This window comes from Penicillium lagena (assembly GCF_028827675.1).
Source record: "Penicillium lagena strain IBT 129212 chromosome Unknown utg000001l_segment0_segment0, whole genome shotgun sequence".
Lineage (NCBI taxonomy): Eukaryota > Fungi > Ascomycota > Eurotiomycetes > Eurotiales > Aspergillaceae > Penicillium > Penicillium lagena.
In genome coordinates, this window is record NW_026623222.1 from 2,940,081 (window position 1) to 2,953,373 (window position 13,293).

At 48.8% G+C, this 13,293-nt stretch overlaps 5 protein-coding genes across 5 annotated transcripts; 3 read left to right on the top strand and 2 right to left on the bottom strand.

Moving 5' to 3' along the window:
• Positions 1-627: 627 nt before the first annotated feature.
• N7510_001271 (fungal specific transcription factor domain-containing protein) lies at positions 628-3,460 on the top strand (the record flags this gene model as incomplete). Its single annotated transcript, XM_056973198.1, has 6 exons — positions 628-663; positions 945-1,033; positions 1,098-1,723; positions 1,775-1,895; positions 1,962-2,219; positions 2,395-3,460. The coding sequence occupies 6 exons, from the start codon at positions 628-630 to the stop codon at positions 3,458-3,460; spliced, it is 2,196 nt and encodes a 731-aa protein (XP_056838315.1).
• A 159-nt stretch (positions 3,461-3,619) lies between these two features.
• Positions 3,620-5,779, bottom strand: N7510_001272 (fungal specific transcription factor domain-containing protein; the record flags this gene model as incomplete). Its single annotated transcript, XM_056973199.1, has 3 exons — positions 3,620-5,011; positions 5,077-5,630; positions 5,710-5,779. The coding sequence occupies 3 exons, from the start codon at positions 5,777-5,779 to the stop codon at positions 3,620-3,622; spliced, it is 2,016 nt and encodes a 671-aa protein (XP_056838316.1).
• Positions 5,780-6,304: 525 nt separating this feature from the next.
• Positions 6,305-8,150, top strand: N7510_001273 (retrograde regulation protein 2; the record flags this gene model as incomplete). The annotated part of the gene is made up of 6 exons (XM_056973200.1): positions 6,305-6,493; positions 6,762-6,987; positions 7,014-7,093; positions 7,150-7,536; positions 7,598-7,932; positions 8,003-8,150. 6 exons carry the CDS (start codon positions 6,305-6,307, stop codon positions 8,148-8,150), a joined length of 1,365 nt encoding a protein of 454 aa, XP_056838317.1.
• A 500-nt stretch (positions 8,151-8,650) lies between these two features.
• On the bottom strand, positions 8,651-10,722 carry N7510_001274 (uncharacterized protein; the record flags this gene model as incomplete). Its single annotated transcript, XM_056973201.1, has 2 exons — positions 8,651-10,613; positions 10,670-10,722. The coding sequence occupies 2 exons, from the start codon at positions 10,720-10,722 to the stop codon at positions 8,651-8,653; spliced, it is 2,016 nt and encodes a 671-aa protein (XP_056838318.1).
• Positions 10,723-11,118: 396 nt separating this feature from the next.
• N7510_001275 (uncharacterized protein) lies at positions 11,119-12,989 on the top strand (the record flags this gene model as incomplete). Its single annotated transcript, XM_056973202.1, has 3 exons — positions 11,119-11,808; positions 11,868-12,450; positions 12,511-12,989. The coding sequence occupies 3 exons, from the start codon at positions 11,119-11,121 to the stop codon at positions 12,987-12,989; spliced, it is 1,752 nt and encodes a 583-aa protein (XP_056838319.1).
• Between the last annotated feature and the right edge of the window lie 304 nt (positions 12,990-13,293).

A 13,293-nucleotide genomic window follows, 5' to 3' on the forward strand; every position in this document is an offset into this window, starting at 1 on the left:
TCGCCTGTATTCATTCCGTTCACCGAGGCTCTAGTGTAACATGCCCCTCTTCCCCGCGGGGAAGTAGATCCTTCAAGTAGACCGACCTCGCCACGACCCTGAACTGCAAAGTTTCTTTTACACCTTTCTTAATTAGGATGAATAAACTCAGTGACGTATACATTAACTGACTAACGAACTACTGTCTTTTATACTTCTGTTTGGCATGTGTCACTATACTTCCACTATTTTTCATCCACCTATGTACTTGGATGGGGACCCTCTCACTGGAAAATCTTAACCATTGTCTCCCGCGAAGGCTGCTAGTTAGCGGTGTTTTAAATTTCTGCAATTCGAACGGTTTCCTGCTTCAAAGAATTGCCTGCTCTCTCAATATGGAGAACCATACCCATAATCATGTTCACAGATGGATAAGCCATTGGAACAGTGTCACGGTTTGAGAAATTATGATTTTCGTACTTGACGTCGAATATTTCTGCCTATTCAGCGTTCGATTCCCAAGACCGAAAATAGCGACTTATGTTTTTTGATCTGTGTAAAATACTACTGAGTGATTGTTCATTTACAATTCCTAAATTCGACCAAATCCCCGCACAGGCAGGTTCGAGTTGATTTAGTAAGGTCTACATGCGCCCCAACAGATCGCATCCCCCCGATGCCAAGGTGAGGGGGTAGTGATTGGGGCCAGAACTTGGTGGAAGATCACTAATTCCTTTGAACTTGTTAAATTCCCATCTTTCAATGTTCTAGAGCTTTTCCTCTGCCGGTTACGGGCAACGGGCGTTGTGTGGGGAGCTTAATGGCATCTCTACTTGACTTTGGGCAAGGTCTTTCCCCAATGAGGTACCACTCACGTCCAACCCGACGATCAAAGGTTCATTCTAGACCACCAAGCGATCCGCTCCTCTCCCACACAGACGCAGAAATGCTGATTGGATTTATAGGTCTTCCATGCAACAGATAGCCAGAAAGGTCTATATCGGCGCGGATCACGAATTGTCTCTGGAAATTCGAAGTCCGCACATCGCGGCGAGTAAGTGTCCCTGTCCGCCGTACCTAAAGTGCCTGCAAACGCTCTGCGCTGACCAATTTTGCAGGCCCTATTCTAGACCAAGTATCTCGGGGATAGATAATACCGATGCATACGCTTCGTATGAGACATCGGCTGACCGACTGTTGGGTCTCCTGGTTGGAGACGAATTCGACTCTTCTGGGAACGTTAGGACAGGAAGGAATCCGATTCAACAATATAGCAACACTTCGAAGGAGATCAGTCTGGACTTTGACCTTTATGATGCATCCTGTTCTGACGCTGCGATCCACTCGGTAGATCACTGCGTTTCCATCATTAAGGGGCTAGACCCTGGTCTGCGAAGCTATTTACTCGAGCAATTTTGGACACGCTCCAACTCGTGTATACCCGTTGTGCACAAGGGGGCATTCCTAGCTAGCCTAGAGGAAGAGAATGGAGAGTTCTGCTCTCCGGAGCTTCATCTCGCAGTCCTCGCCATGGGTTTTCGACGCGCGGATCACAGGCGCTCAGATGTCATGCAGCTTTCCCTTCCTGATTGGGATTCTATTTTGCACAAGAAGCTCCGACTGGTTATAGATAACTTGTCGACACGAAAGGAGCCACGGAGTAACACGCACGTGCAAGCTGTCATTATTCTTGCCCAACTCGAGTGGGAACGAGGACGAGACCACTCAGCGAGGCTTTACCTAGGTAGGTCTTCATCTAACGCGTGGTAAGAAATCCAGTATTCATGACCTGCAGATACTGCTTTCACTATAATTGAAGAGATCCAGAATCGTCAACATGATCTTGATACGCCAGTTTCGGATGACGAAATCATTGTTCAGCGGATTGCCTTGCGTGCGGCTAGCCTTATTGATAGGTGAGTTATCCATGCGTACACTCCGGCGATCCTTTATGTTGAGTACTCTCGCTCGTTAAGTCATAGGTCTCTCTTCGAGCACAACTTCAACACCACTCTGGGCGATCGGTCTAGGGATTTGCACTTTGCTACATCTCACCACCTTCGCAGCAATCCACCATCGTTGACGATAAAGCAGGATCTCAGTTCACAAATCTACAATGCACACTTGGAGCTCATGAGCATTGCCACGAATGCCATAGAGCAGCTTCATTCGCAACCAATCCGCTCCGCTGAAAACCCTTTCTCCAGGTTAACAGAACTACACAGTCGTCTACAGAGCTGGTATAGCAGTCTCCCGAGTCACTTGAGCTGGAGCTATCAAACAACGCAGCCTAATTATCCAAGCCTCTTTCTTCTCCAGTAGGTGTATACCAACCTTTCGACCACCTTTTAAGGCGAAGAAGGAATAAATGAAAAGTGATTAAGCAAAAAACAGCTAACAGGATTACTCTTACAGCCAACAATTTCATGCCGTCCTGATCCTACTATATCGTCCTTTTGCGTCACAGGAGACATTAATGAGCATTATGGACAGCTTTACGGGTGTCAACATCAACCAGCTATCCGAATATATTTGTAATATTCTACTTACAAACGCTAGACGGATAGCGGATCTCATTTTCGAGTCTCGCGCACACTTTGAACCTGGCGCCATCTTTCCCCTATCGGTTCAGCAAGGCGCTCTTGCAGCTGGAGTTCTTTTAGCCCACATGTCACGCATAGAGGGCAAAAGCATAGGAGATTCGGTTTTTGGACACTTGAAAACTCTACACCAGTTTTTCATTGATATGTCTGCGTTACAAAGACCAGCTGAGAGATTGGCTAGGACTTTGCGGGATATCACAGTAGTGATGAGCAGCTGTGGCAGCCCTACGGAGAGATGGAAAGCTCGCACCCCCACGCAGAGCATAGATATCACAAATCCAGACAGAGAGCAGGTTGAAACTTCAGTCAACCGTCCCAACGATGCAATCTGGCTAAACAGAGATGACGAAATTGGCGAAGGCAACCTGCCAGGCCAGCACCACGATTGCGCAGCTCAAGAGCAAGACGCCGCTGCTGCGACACCTTCCAAGAATAACGAAGGCCCTGTAGACAGAAATCCCGATGGATTTGATCCAATAAGAAATTCAGACCGCAGAACAGAATTGCCACTGTCTGCCTCAAATAAATCTATCGGACGCCGCCCTCACAGCGAATCCTTACTCCGGGGCTACGACCCAACGGATCCAGAAAGCGTGCCTTCTTCGAATGCTATCCAAAAAAGTCCCACCCGCCTAACAGCTGTGGATATGTCCTTGGAATCAGGAGGGTCATTTGCTCCTCAGTTCCCCCTTGGAACAGACCCCCTGAGCTTGCCCGTGGCCGGCCCTGAGTTGGACGCATGTGACAAGGATGCTGTTAGCGTGTCCTGGTCTGATACATTCAAAGCGCTTAGAGCAGTGCATGAGCGACCTGGATCTGAGAAGATGGTTGCTAACGAATTCGGTGATGTGATGGGGGGCGTCTTTAAGCTGTGGTGATAGGAATTAGGAGAGATGTATAGGCGCTTTGATGAGCGTGATGCAGGCTTTCTGGGTCAATGTTGCATTCACACATTTCTTTTTTCTCTCTCGCCCCAACCATCGCTATTTTCCCCCCTTTTGAGCAACGGCGTAGACTTTATGTGGTAGTCGACAACTTCAACTCTCTGCAGACATACGCGCGATATTGAACCCCCCTAAGTCGTTGGAGGCCACTTGATCGTAATGAGGCAAGCTGAAATCGAAAAGATCATAGTTGGGTGCTCCCTCGAAGCACGATTGCCAGAACATCTTGTCGACTCCAGTGAGAGATGAAGACTCAAACCCACAAGCATCTTGAATCTCCGCAGCTGTAGGAGGCGAATTCCATGGCCTCATCAGCATTGGCTCCACTCCGGGATCACGTAGCTGCTGCTCGACATCCCCTGAGCTTTGCGCTACGATGTGCTTCATACGTGCTGTTTGCTGCCCCTCAGAGACAGATAAGTCAACATCGTGCCGTTCTGCTGCCCTCAGATACTCTAGCGCTTCAACCTCAGTCCCATAAGCACCCCTCAGAGAAAGCAAAAACTGTTTACACTGCTGGATACCCTGGACAGCGGCCTGTCGGACCGTCTCATCCGGCGACTTGGTATCCAGTAAATGTATCAGTATAGCCGCAACGACGCTGCCGACAGCCGTCGTCGATAAGTATGGGGATAGACCGGCCAGATAGAGTCCCCAGTTAACGTTCGTTAGCTCCCAGGCGGCATGACGGAGGATGCGCTGGGAGGCACCCTGTAGCTCATCGTGTCTGTTACACCAGGTTGAGCTGGGGGATAAGGCTTTGAGGCGGTATAGCGCGCTCACTGCTACATAGTAGACGACATGGACGGTTGCTTTGTGTACGATCAGGCTGCGATCATGCTGGATATTGTGCTGGCTGGACAAGGTGGCACGGGCTTCGTAGCGGAGGTTAAGAGGCATTTCACGATACCACCTGGCGAATTCTTGCGCGCAGTAGTTAAGGCGACTAGATGGGGATGAAAGCGGATACTCGTCATAATCCTCTCGATTATTGCTTTCCACCTGCTGGCGGCTTTTGAAGGTCGTGGTTAGAAAAAGAGCGATAGAGACGCATAGCTTCATGTGTTCTATACACAATCCAGCCAATGCATCCTGCATCGTCCGGTCTTCAAGAAAACTGAGATACTGCATCTCTTCTGGTAGATGGACACCAGCGGAGACATCTATCTCATCATCAAAGTCTTCGGGAGTAAGCATCGCAACGCCGTAGTATGTTGTCCTGGCTGGACGACCTAAGGCTAATGCATTCTTCTGTTCGCGAGCAAACGTGCACCACCACACGCGGCGGCGAAGATGTTGCACTGGTGTTTCGAACCGCGACTTATCGGGCTCCAGGTGTAGCCCAATCGAGTAGGCCAGAGAAAGTGCTGTGCCCGCCCAGTACCATGGATCTTTCTTTTCTTTTCCCGGATACCAAGTGCTCATGAGTATTGCGGTCTGGACGGCGACGAATGTGTCTGGCTCCGTATTGCAGTCAAAAAGGATCTGGAGAACTTATCAGTTCCTTGACAGTCGAGAATATTAAAGAAGGAATAGCAAGTGAGTCTCACCTTGGCCCGATTGAAAAATGCACGACGAGCAGATTGTTTGGAATCAAAACCTTCTTGTTTGATGATCTCGTTCTCCACAAACGTAACTCCCGCACACATGACGGCATGAAACAGGAGAAGGGCCATTGGTCTCTTGCCCCTGTTTCCCTTGTCCAAGATCGATACGACCTGGGTCTTGTCCAGCAAAGGCAAAAGTGGATGGGTGAACTCAAGGTAGCGTGTAAGACAAATATTGCGGAAGGCGACCGTAGGCAGCGAGAAAGCATTTTTCTCGTAGAGATATCGCAGATCAGCTTGGTCCAAACTCGAGGGAAGAGGTATGATGAAGCTCGGTAAACTTGGACAAATGATGTTCGTCAGAGGGTCTATTGTTGAACCGGAAGGTGCAAGCCTTTCCTCTGCTAGACTGACATGGCAGTCATTCGCAGGGCATGGCGTCTCATCTTCCGAGTTTATGCGATTCTCATGTTGGCCAGTCTGGGGTGAGATTATTTCCGGGGCACTCTGTCCACTTTCCCTCGGTGACAGGACGGCAGTGGCAGCGGACTTGCTAGCTTTTGACACTCTGTGTCATCCGAGCCACAATCAGCTACGTCGATCTTTTCAATGTCCAATTTCGCCTCCGATACATACTTACGGCGCCTGCTTCGGGGGACGATGCATTCCAGTGAATCCAAGTGGCAGTTGGTACATGGAGGTCCATTGCGAACCACATCGCACCGCACTTTGCGAGACCTGCACAATGCGCAGGCTCGGCCCGCGCGCTTTTTGACCCTTCCATCGACAGTTCCAAGCTTCTCCATGCTGACCAGCCGCCCTAGACGACCGTCACTTACCACGGGAATAGGCGTGTGGTTGATGTGCGGAGTTCGCCCGAAGTACCGACGAGGACCGACAGCAGTCACTAAACTCAAAAAGGCATAGTTAGTTCGCAAGCGCTATGCAACGGAAAGCTAACTTTGATAGCCGTGGTTATCTAACCAAATCTACATCATCCAACGTTCGATGTGGAGCATAGGATCACAAATAGATAACCGAAAACGAATCAAAGCCTCGTCGTCCGGAGCGGATCGTTTGGAAAGGAAAGGGTTGGTCTCGCATAAGATTACCCCAGGAAAGAGGGGGTTCTGGGGCCCCGCATGTGTCTAAATCTAATATCATTATATACTGACCCGCGCCATGTTTCTTTTCGTTGTAATGGAGAAAGAACAAAACACTTCGATCGAAAATGACTTCTTCAGTAGAGGACATAGCTACAAAGTCAGAGCATGAGGAGAGTCTCTCGGAGCGCGAGGGACAGGTGGATGCACCAGACCAGCTCGAGGTGAAACGGATCAAAAAGAAGATAGATCTAAGAATCTGCGTTGTGCTGGGAGTGATGTATACCGCTTCATTAGTCGACCGTGTCAATTTACCTGTGAGTGTCTCCTGCTCAAGCAGCTTTCAGAAAACACCGACTCAGAAGAACAGAATGCGTATGTCCATCTGATGTCGTCGTCCCCAAGATACCAAATCTGATCATCGAGAAGTTATGTCGCTGGAATGGGTACAGACCTTGACCTCAAAGGAAATGCTTATGTTAGTCTTTCACTCATCCTTATGGCGTTCGGAGATACTGTACTGAGCCCAGATGCTTCAAGTCCCTTTTGATCCTCCTATTCTTTCCGTTTTATATATTATTTCAGCCGCCAATGACTGCAATTGCCCGAAAACTTCGTCCTCGCCGTTTCTTATGCGGAATTGTGATTTCTTGGGGTTTGGTAATTGTTGGACATGGCCTTGTTCAAAGCTGGCGCTCCATGCTTGCCTTGCGATGCTTATTGGGAATTTTTGAAGCAGGGTTCTTTTCTGGTTGCGTGCACCTATTGAGCTCTTGGTATATCAGAGGTAATCTTGCACTGTGGAACAAAAGTAACTCTTTCTAACCTGGTCAACAGCTGAGGTAGCAAAACGAAATGCTGCGTTCTATCTTCTAGGGTCTTTTATTGCTGGCTTCGGCGGTATCTTGGCATATGGTGTAATTAAAGCCCATGCAAAACAGTTCTTCGGTTGAGAATGCTAAAATTGTAACAGCTGTCAAGAATGAATGGCGTGGGGGGTCATGCAGGCTGGCGATGGATCTTCCTTTTGGAGGGTACTATCACCATTGCCTTCGGTCTCGCAGCCTACTTCCTCATCGTCGACTTCCCAGAGGATGCCCACAAATCCTGGAAGTTCCTCAAAGAAGACGAAATCCAGACTGTTATTGATCGAATCAACAGAGACCGACAGGATGTAACAACATCTCCTTTCAAACTGGGCTCATATTTGAAGAATGCCTTGGACTGGAAGATATGGTTCTTTGCTGCCAACTTTGGTCTCTCGTCGGTGGTCACATACGCTGCCGCTTACTTCCTTCCTATCGTTCTACGTGAGGGGCTCGGGTTTTCTGAGGCCGCAGCTGAATGTTTAAGTACTCCGGTAAGAATTTAATAAGCGTCTGATGAGCGAAAGTACAATGCGGCTGATCAAAATATGTCAGTGTTATGTTGTCGGATCAATTCTTGGATTTGGCGAAAGCCTCCTTTCCGACAGAATCGGACTTCGAACACCGTTCCTTCTCTTTAACTGCGTCATCGAAGTAATCGGGGTCGTTGTCTTGGGGTTCGCAAAACCAAGCGGTGTGAGATACTTCGGAGCTTTTCTCATTATCGCAGGATCCAACTCAAATATTCCCTTGTGTTTGACTTACCAAGCCAACAACATCCGAGGCGTGTGGAGACGCGCCTTCTGTTCAGCAACCATCGTTGGCGCTGGAGGTATCGGCGGTATCATTGGTTCCTTGACCTTTCGGGACCAGGATTCGCCAACATACAGGTGAGCTTTTACACCGGATCTTGAGAAGGATTGAGTCTAGTTCGTGTACTACATGCTAATGAGCCGGAAGACCGGGCCTATACACATGTATCACAGCTGGGTGCCTGACCTTTCTTTCAGTCTGCACCACGACGACGTATTTCTTTGTCCAGAATAAGAAGCAGAAAGAAGGAAAAATTGTGATTGAGGGCTTGGAGGGCTTCAGGTACACATACTGAACGACACACATATCCGGGGTCCAAAGAAATATTGCGGTTATAGCAGTTGTGGCAAGTTGCGGTACATAAATATAAGAGATTCGCGTTTGCCTCTGGTCTCTCTTTTCAGAGCAAGATGTTCTTACACAACTATAAAACAATACTTTCAATCAGAAGATACAGATCCCCTGTAGCAAAATATGAGTTAACACCAGATAATACCAAATTCATCATGACCTCCGTTACACCCTCAATCGCAATTGGGTCTTCAGATGAACCGTCGCGAGGGTTGCCCATAGTCTCCACCAATGGGATAGGGAGATAGTCAAACAACGCAGAGTGAAAGAATAGAAAAAAAAAGCGAACAGAATCAATATAGCATTATAAGTTCATGTAATACAAAAGGAAAAAAAAGATTAAAAACGAAGAAATCGTCATTCATGAATTGAATACTAGCCTCGTCGATGCCAATGTCGAATTGTTACCTTGAAGATAGATGCACTCAACCCTCAGCTAGACCCTCACAACTTTCCTCTCAATTCCACCTCGCCTTCTGCGTTTTCCAATTCTACGAGTAGCATGCCTTCAGCGACATCTTCCTCTTCATCCTCCATCTCATATACCCATTTGACCTTGCCAGCTCGAGGACTCCTAACTTCCAATTCCATCTTCATCTGCTTGACAAATGCTAGAACCTGATTGTCGACAACTTCCTCTCCCTGCACAACCAATATTTCAATAAGTTTGCCTGATAGAGGTAGAACAACATGTCTCGGATTCTTTGCATCTCCTCGGCGGTGTGACGAAGAGACCAGCGCCGAGGCTGCAGTAGAAGTTGTATGGAGCTGCATCCGATAAGGAATCGCGGTTTGCGAGGCCGGGGTTGTGTATTCAATCTCAGCGATAAGAGAAGTAGGGAATTCATTGCGTAAGACACGCGAAAGACGCAAATGATGTGCGACCTTTTCCGGAAGTTGAGGCTTTCCAAGCGCCTCTAGTGTAATGGACCATGCATCTCCTTTTCTGAACAAAAGGCTAGAGGATGGCACATTACCCTGAACTGTCGACTGTTGCGAAGGGCCAACTAACCCCTTCTGGTCTCGGATCATCTTTGATATGCTATCCCCTAGGTGAAGCACTTCTTGAAGCTTTGATCCCAGCCACTGCGTGTGGGTTTTGCCCGCAATCAAATCGCCGTGAGCCACGATACCTCGCAAAAGGTTGATATTGGTCTTGACACCGCCTATACTTGTGTCGATCAATACGCGTTGAGCCTTTCTAACAGTTGCTTCCCAGGTAGATGCGGTAACGATGATCTTGGCCAATAGGTTATCAAAATTAGGACCAACAACCAGTGCATTCGAGCCGGAGATTATATTCGTGTCTACTCGAATGCCATGTCCACTAGGAACAGTGAACTCAGTCACCTTACCGATGCTCAAGGCGAAATTATTGCTCGGGTCCTCGGCACACAGGCGGAGCTGGATAGAGAAACAATTCGCAGGTGGAGGTTCTCGTGCGCTGACCTTGGATCCGTGACCGATGTCATCTAGCGAGCGCCCCTGAGCCAGTAAGAGCTGTGTCTGTACTAGATCAATACCGCTGATGGATTCCGTAATAGTGTGTTCAACTTGGAGACGCGGATTGATTTCGAGGAAATAGAACTCTCCTCGTAGTTCACTGACAAGAAACTCGAAAGTCCCAAGTGATCGATATCGAATGTCTTTTGCCATCCTCAATGCTGAGTCGATAACTTGAGTAATCAAAGCTCTGTCTTGTAACGTTATCAACGCGGGAGCATATTCAACCACCTTCTGAAATCGTCGCTGCACGCTGCAATCTCTCTCCCACAAATGTCGGACTTGGCCTGTACCGTCGCCAATGATTTGGATCTCGACGTGATGAAATCCGTCCACTGCGGCTTTTTCAACAAAGACTGTCCGGGAAGGCGACTCGCTAATCGCACGTTGAATGCTATTATCCAACTCCCTGTCCTCTCGTACGAGCCGGATTCCTCGGCCGCCTCCTCCGTCCACAGCCTTAATCATAACCGGGAACCCGACATGTCTAGCAAAGACTCGTGCTTCTTCAACATCAGCCGTAGGCTGGGGCATAGCTTTCAAAACTGGGACACCACATTTCTCTGCTAGCTTTTTTGCCTGGAGTTTGTCCCCTGTGCGGGCGAGGTTCTCCCACCCAGGTCCAATCACGATAGCCCCAGCTTCGTGCCACATGCGGTACGCAAAATCGGCACTTTCACTAAGGAATCCGTATCCTGGGTGCACGGCATCAATAGAATGCTCCCGAGCGAGATTTACAAGGAGTGATATATCAAGATAGGACGATGCCGATGGGATTTGGATTACATGATGCGGTCGCGCCAGATCGCAATGAGAACGGTCGTCTGATGTGTAGAGGGCGAATGTCTCGACTGGACCGGGTAATTCCCGTGCAGCATGCAGAATGCGAACAGCAATTTCACCTCTGTGGTGAAATAAATGAGCTACTTGAATATTCCTGCATTAAGTGGAATGCCATACCTGTTGGGGACCAACAGCCGTTTGATGGGCCGCGAGTCCGGCGATGGTGACATCGGCGCGTGAGGAATTCGGGTAGGAAGAACAAGGGATGCGGAAGCAGCTTTGCATGGACAGCGCCAAGCAGGTAATTGAGAAGATAACAGCTGCCCGGGGATAAGTATAATGGAAGTGAAAATTGTATACAACTGAACCATTCGTACCTGTTTCCTTATACCTTGTTTTTGCAATTCTCGGCCCTCGGGAATGCCATACTACCTACCCTCTTGTATAACCGCTACTGAATCATCTGGACTGGCTTCCATCTGGCTTCTCTAAGCTCCTCGGTACTCGGGAAGGTCAACCATCCCCTCAGCTGACAGAAAAATGCCACGTCTTTAAAATCAACGTCGATGAGGAATGAGGATCTAATTAATTACGGAACCAATTTGACCAAGAACGAAACTGCGAATATGGCGGCAGACGGCGACGCACCGCCTCCAGAAGGGAGCAAAGACCAAGCCACCGAGCGGCTGAACCAGGTCTCGTCGCATATAGCACCATCGACCGAAAAACCGCAGAAGATAAAATCAAACTCGAAGGCCGCAGCTTCCCGTCTCCCAGCAGATTACTCTGATGTTTTAGGTCAAATTGCCACCCTCCGCGCAATTGCCGCAAAGCCAGACCCTAACCACCGTGGCTATGTACGACAGAAGCAAGCCGGAAAGCTGTGGGTTCGAGAACGTATAGAGCAGCTTCTCGATCCTAGCACATTCCAGGAAATTGGTTCTGTCTCCGGAACAGTGACATGGGAGAAGACCGCGCCTATGCGAGAGAAGCCGGTTTCGTTTGTACCAAGCAATAACGTCCAAGGAGCGGGTATGCTCCGGGGCAGAAAGGTTTTACTCACGGCAGACGACTTCAGTATCCGGTCTGGGCATGCAGATGGCGCAACTGCTGGGAAGACGGTCTACGTCGAGAAGTTAGCGGTCGCGCTAAGGTTGCCAGTCATTAAGCTAGTGGATGGCAGCTCCGGTGGAGGCAGCGTAACGACTATCCGCAAGGAGGGATGGAGTTATCTTCCCCATGTGTCTCCATTTATACCAATGGTACAGCAATTGAACATGGGAATTCCGAATCTCGGTGCAGTTGTCGGACCTGCTGTATATCATTCCAGACCTCCTTTTGTGTCCTATGAGTGTATCGCTAATATTTACGTTAGATTGGCCTAGGCGCCGCGAGGGTAGTCTCTTGCCACTTCTCCGTCATGGCAGCAGATATCGGCTCGCTCTTCAATGCTGGTCCTAAAGTCGTGGAAGGCGCAACATTCGAAGAGGATCTTAATTTCCAGGACTTAGGAGGACCGATGGTGCACTGTACAAATGGCACTATTGACAACCTAGCTGCCAACGAAACCGAATGTTACGAGCAACTACGTAGGGTCTTGAGTTACCTTCCTAACTCTGGTAGCGAAGCACCTCCTGTGATTCCTTCTAATGACCCAGAAGACCGTGAAGACATCGGATTACGCAGCATAATCCCACGGCGGCAAGCGCGCATGTATAATCCCCGCACCGTCATTCAATCCGTGGTCGATAAAGATTCATGGTTTGAGATTGGAGCCTTATGGGGACGAACCGCTATCGGTGGACTCGCACGCCTCGGTGGACGTCCTATCGGTGTGATCTCGCTCAATTGCGAAGTGAACGGTGGTGCCCTAGATGCGGCCGGTAGCCAGAAATTGACTCGGCTACTAAAGCTGTGCGATGTCATGAACTTGCCTATTCTACAGTTTATCGATGTCCGTAAGTGATATGTCTATCAACAAAACCTACATATTTACGCTAACTTTCTTTATCATTTAGCGGGCTACGCCATTGGTACCGTTGCTGAGCGCACCGCCACTATGCGCTGGGGGGTAGAGCTCGCAAAGGCATACTTTAGCACCACAGTGCCGGTCTTCAACCTCGTGACGCGGCGCGCATTTGGGGTAGCCGGCGGCGTCATGCTTTATTGTCGTGATCCTGTCATGCAGGCTGCATGGCCGTCCGGTCAATGGGGCTCACTTCCTCTAGACGGGGGTATTGAGGTCGGGCATCGGCATGAGCTTCGTGAGGCTGAGAAGGAAGGTAAGAAAGAGGAACTCTATAAAGAGCTGGAAGAGGAGTATCTTCGCCTAATGAATCCAGTCCGGACGGCCAATGCCTTTGGAGTGGAGGAGATTATTGACCCTAAGGACTCGAGACGGGTTTGTTGTGCTTGGGCTTCGCATGTCTACGAGGTGCTTATGCATGAACGATTGCTGGACCGGGCCAATGGCAAAATCCGGCCTTCTTTTGCTTGACCTGTTGCATAGGAACGACATAAATACTGTTATGGCCCTTTAATGCATTTGACTGATCAGATGCAGGTCCTCCTGACTTAACTTATGTATATTTCAAAGTTTTAAATCGTTTTCCCAGACAAGCCCCCAAAATTGAATACAAACACCTTTACGCTATATAACAGCAGCCCAGAAAAGGCTGACCTCATTTATAATTCAGCACCTCATTTTCCAATTGACTAGTAGTTGAATATATGTTATTGTTGAAGACTATCGGCGCAGCTGCCATTAGTACAAAGGCGATCCTGCTACAGCTCCGTAATTA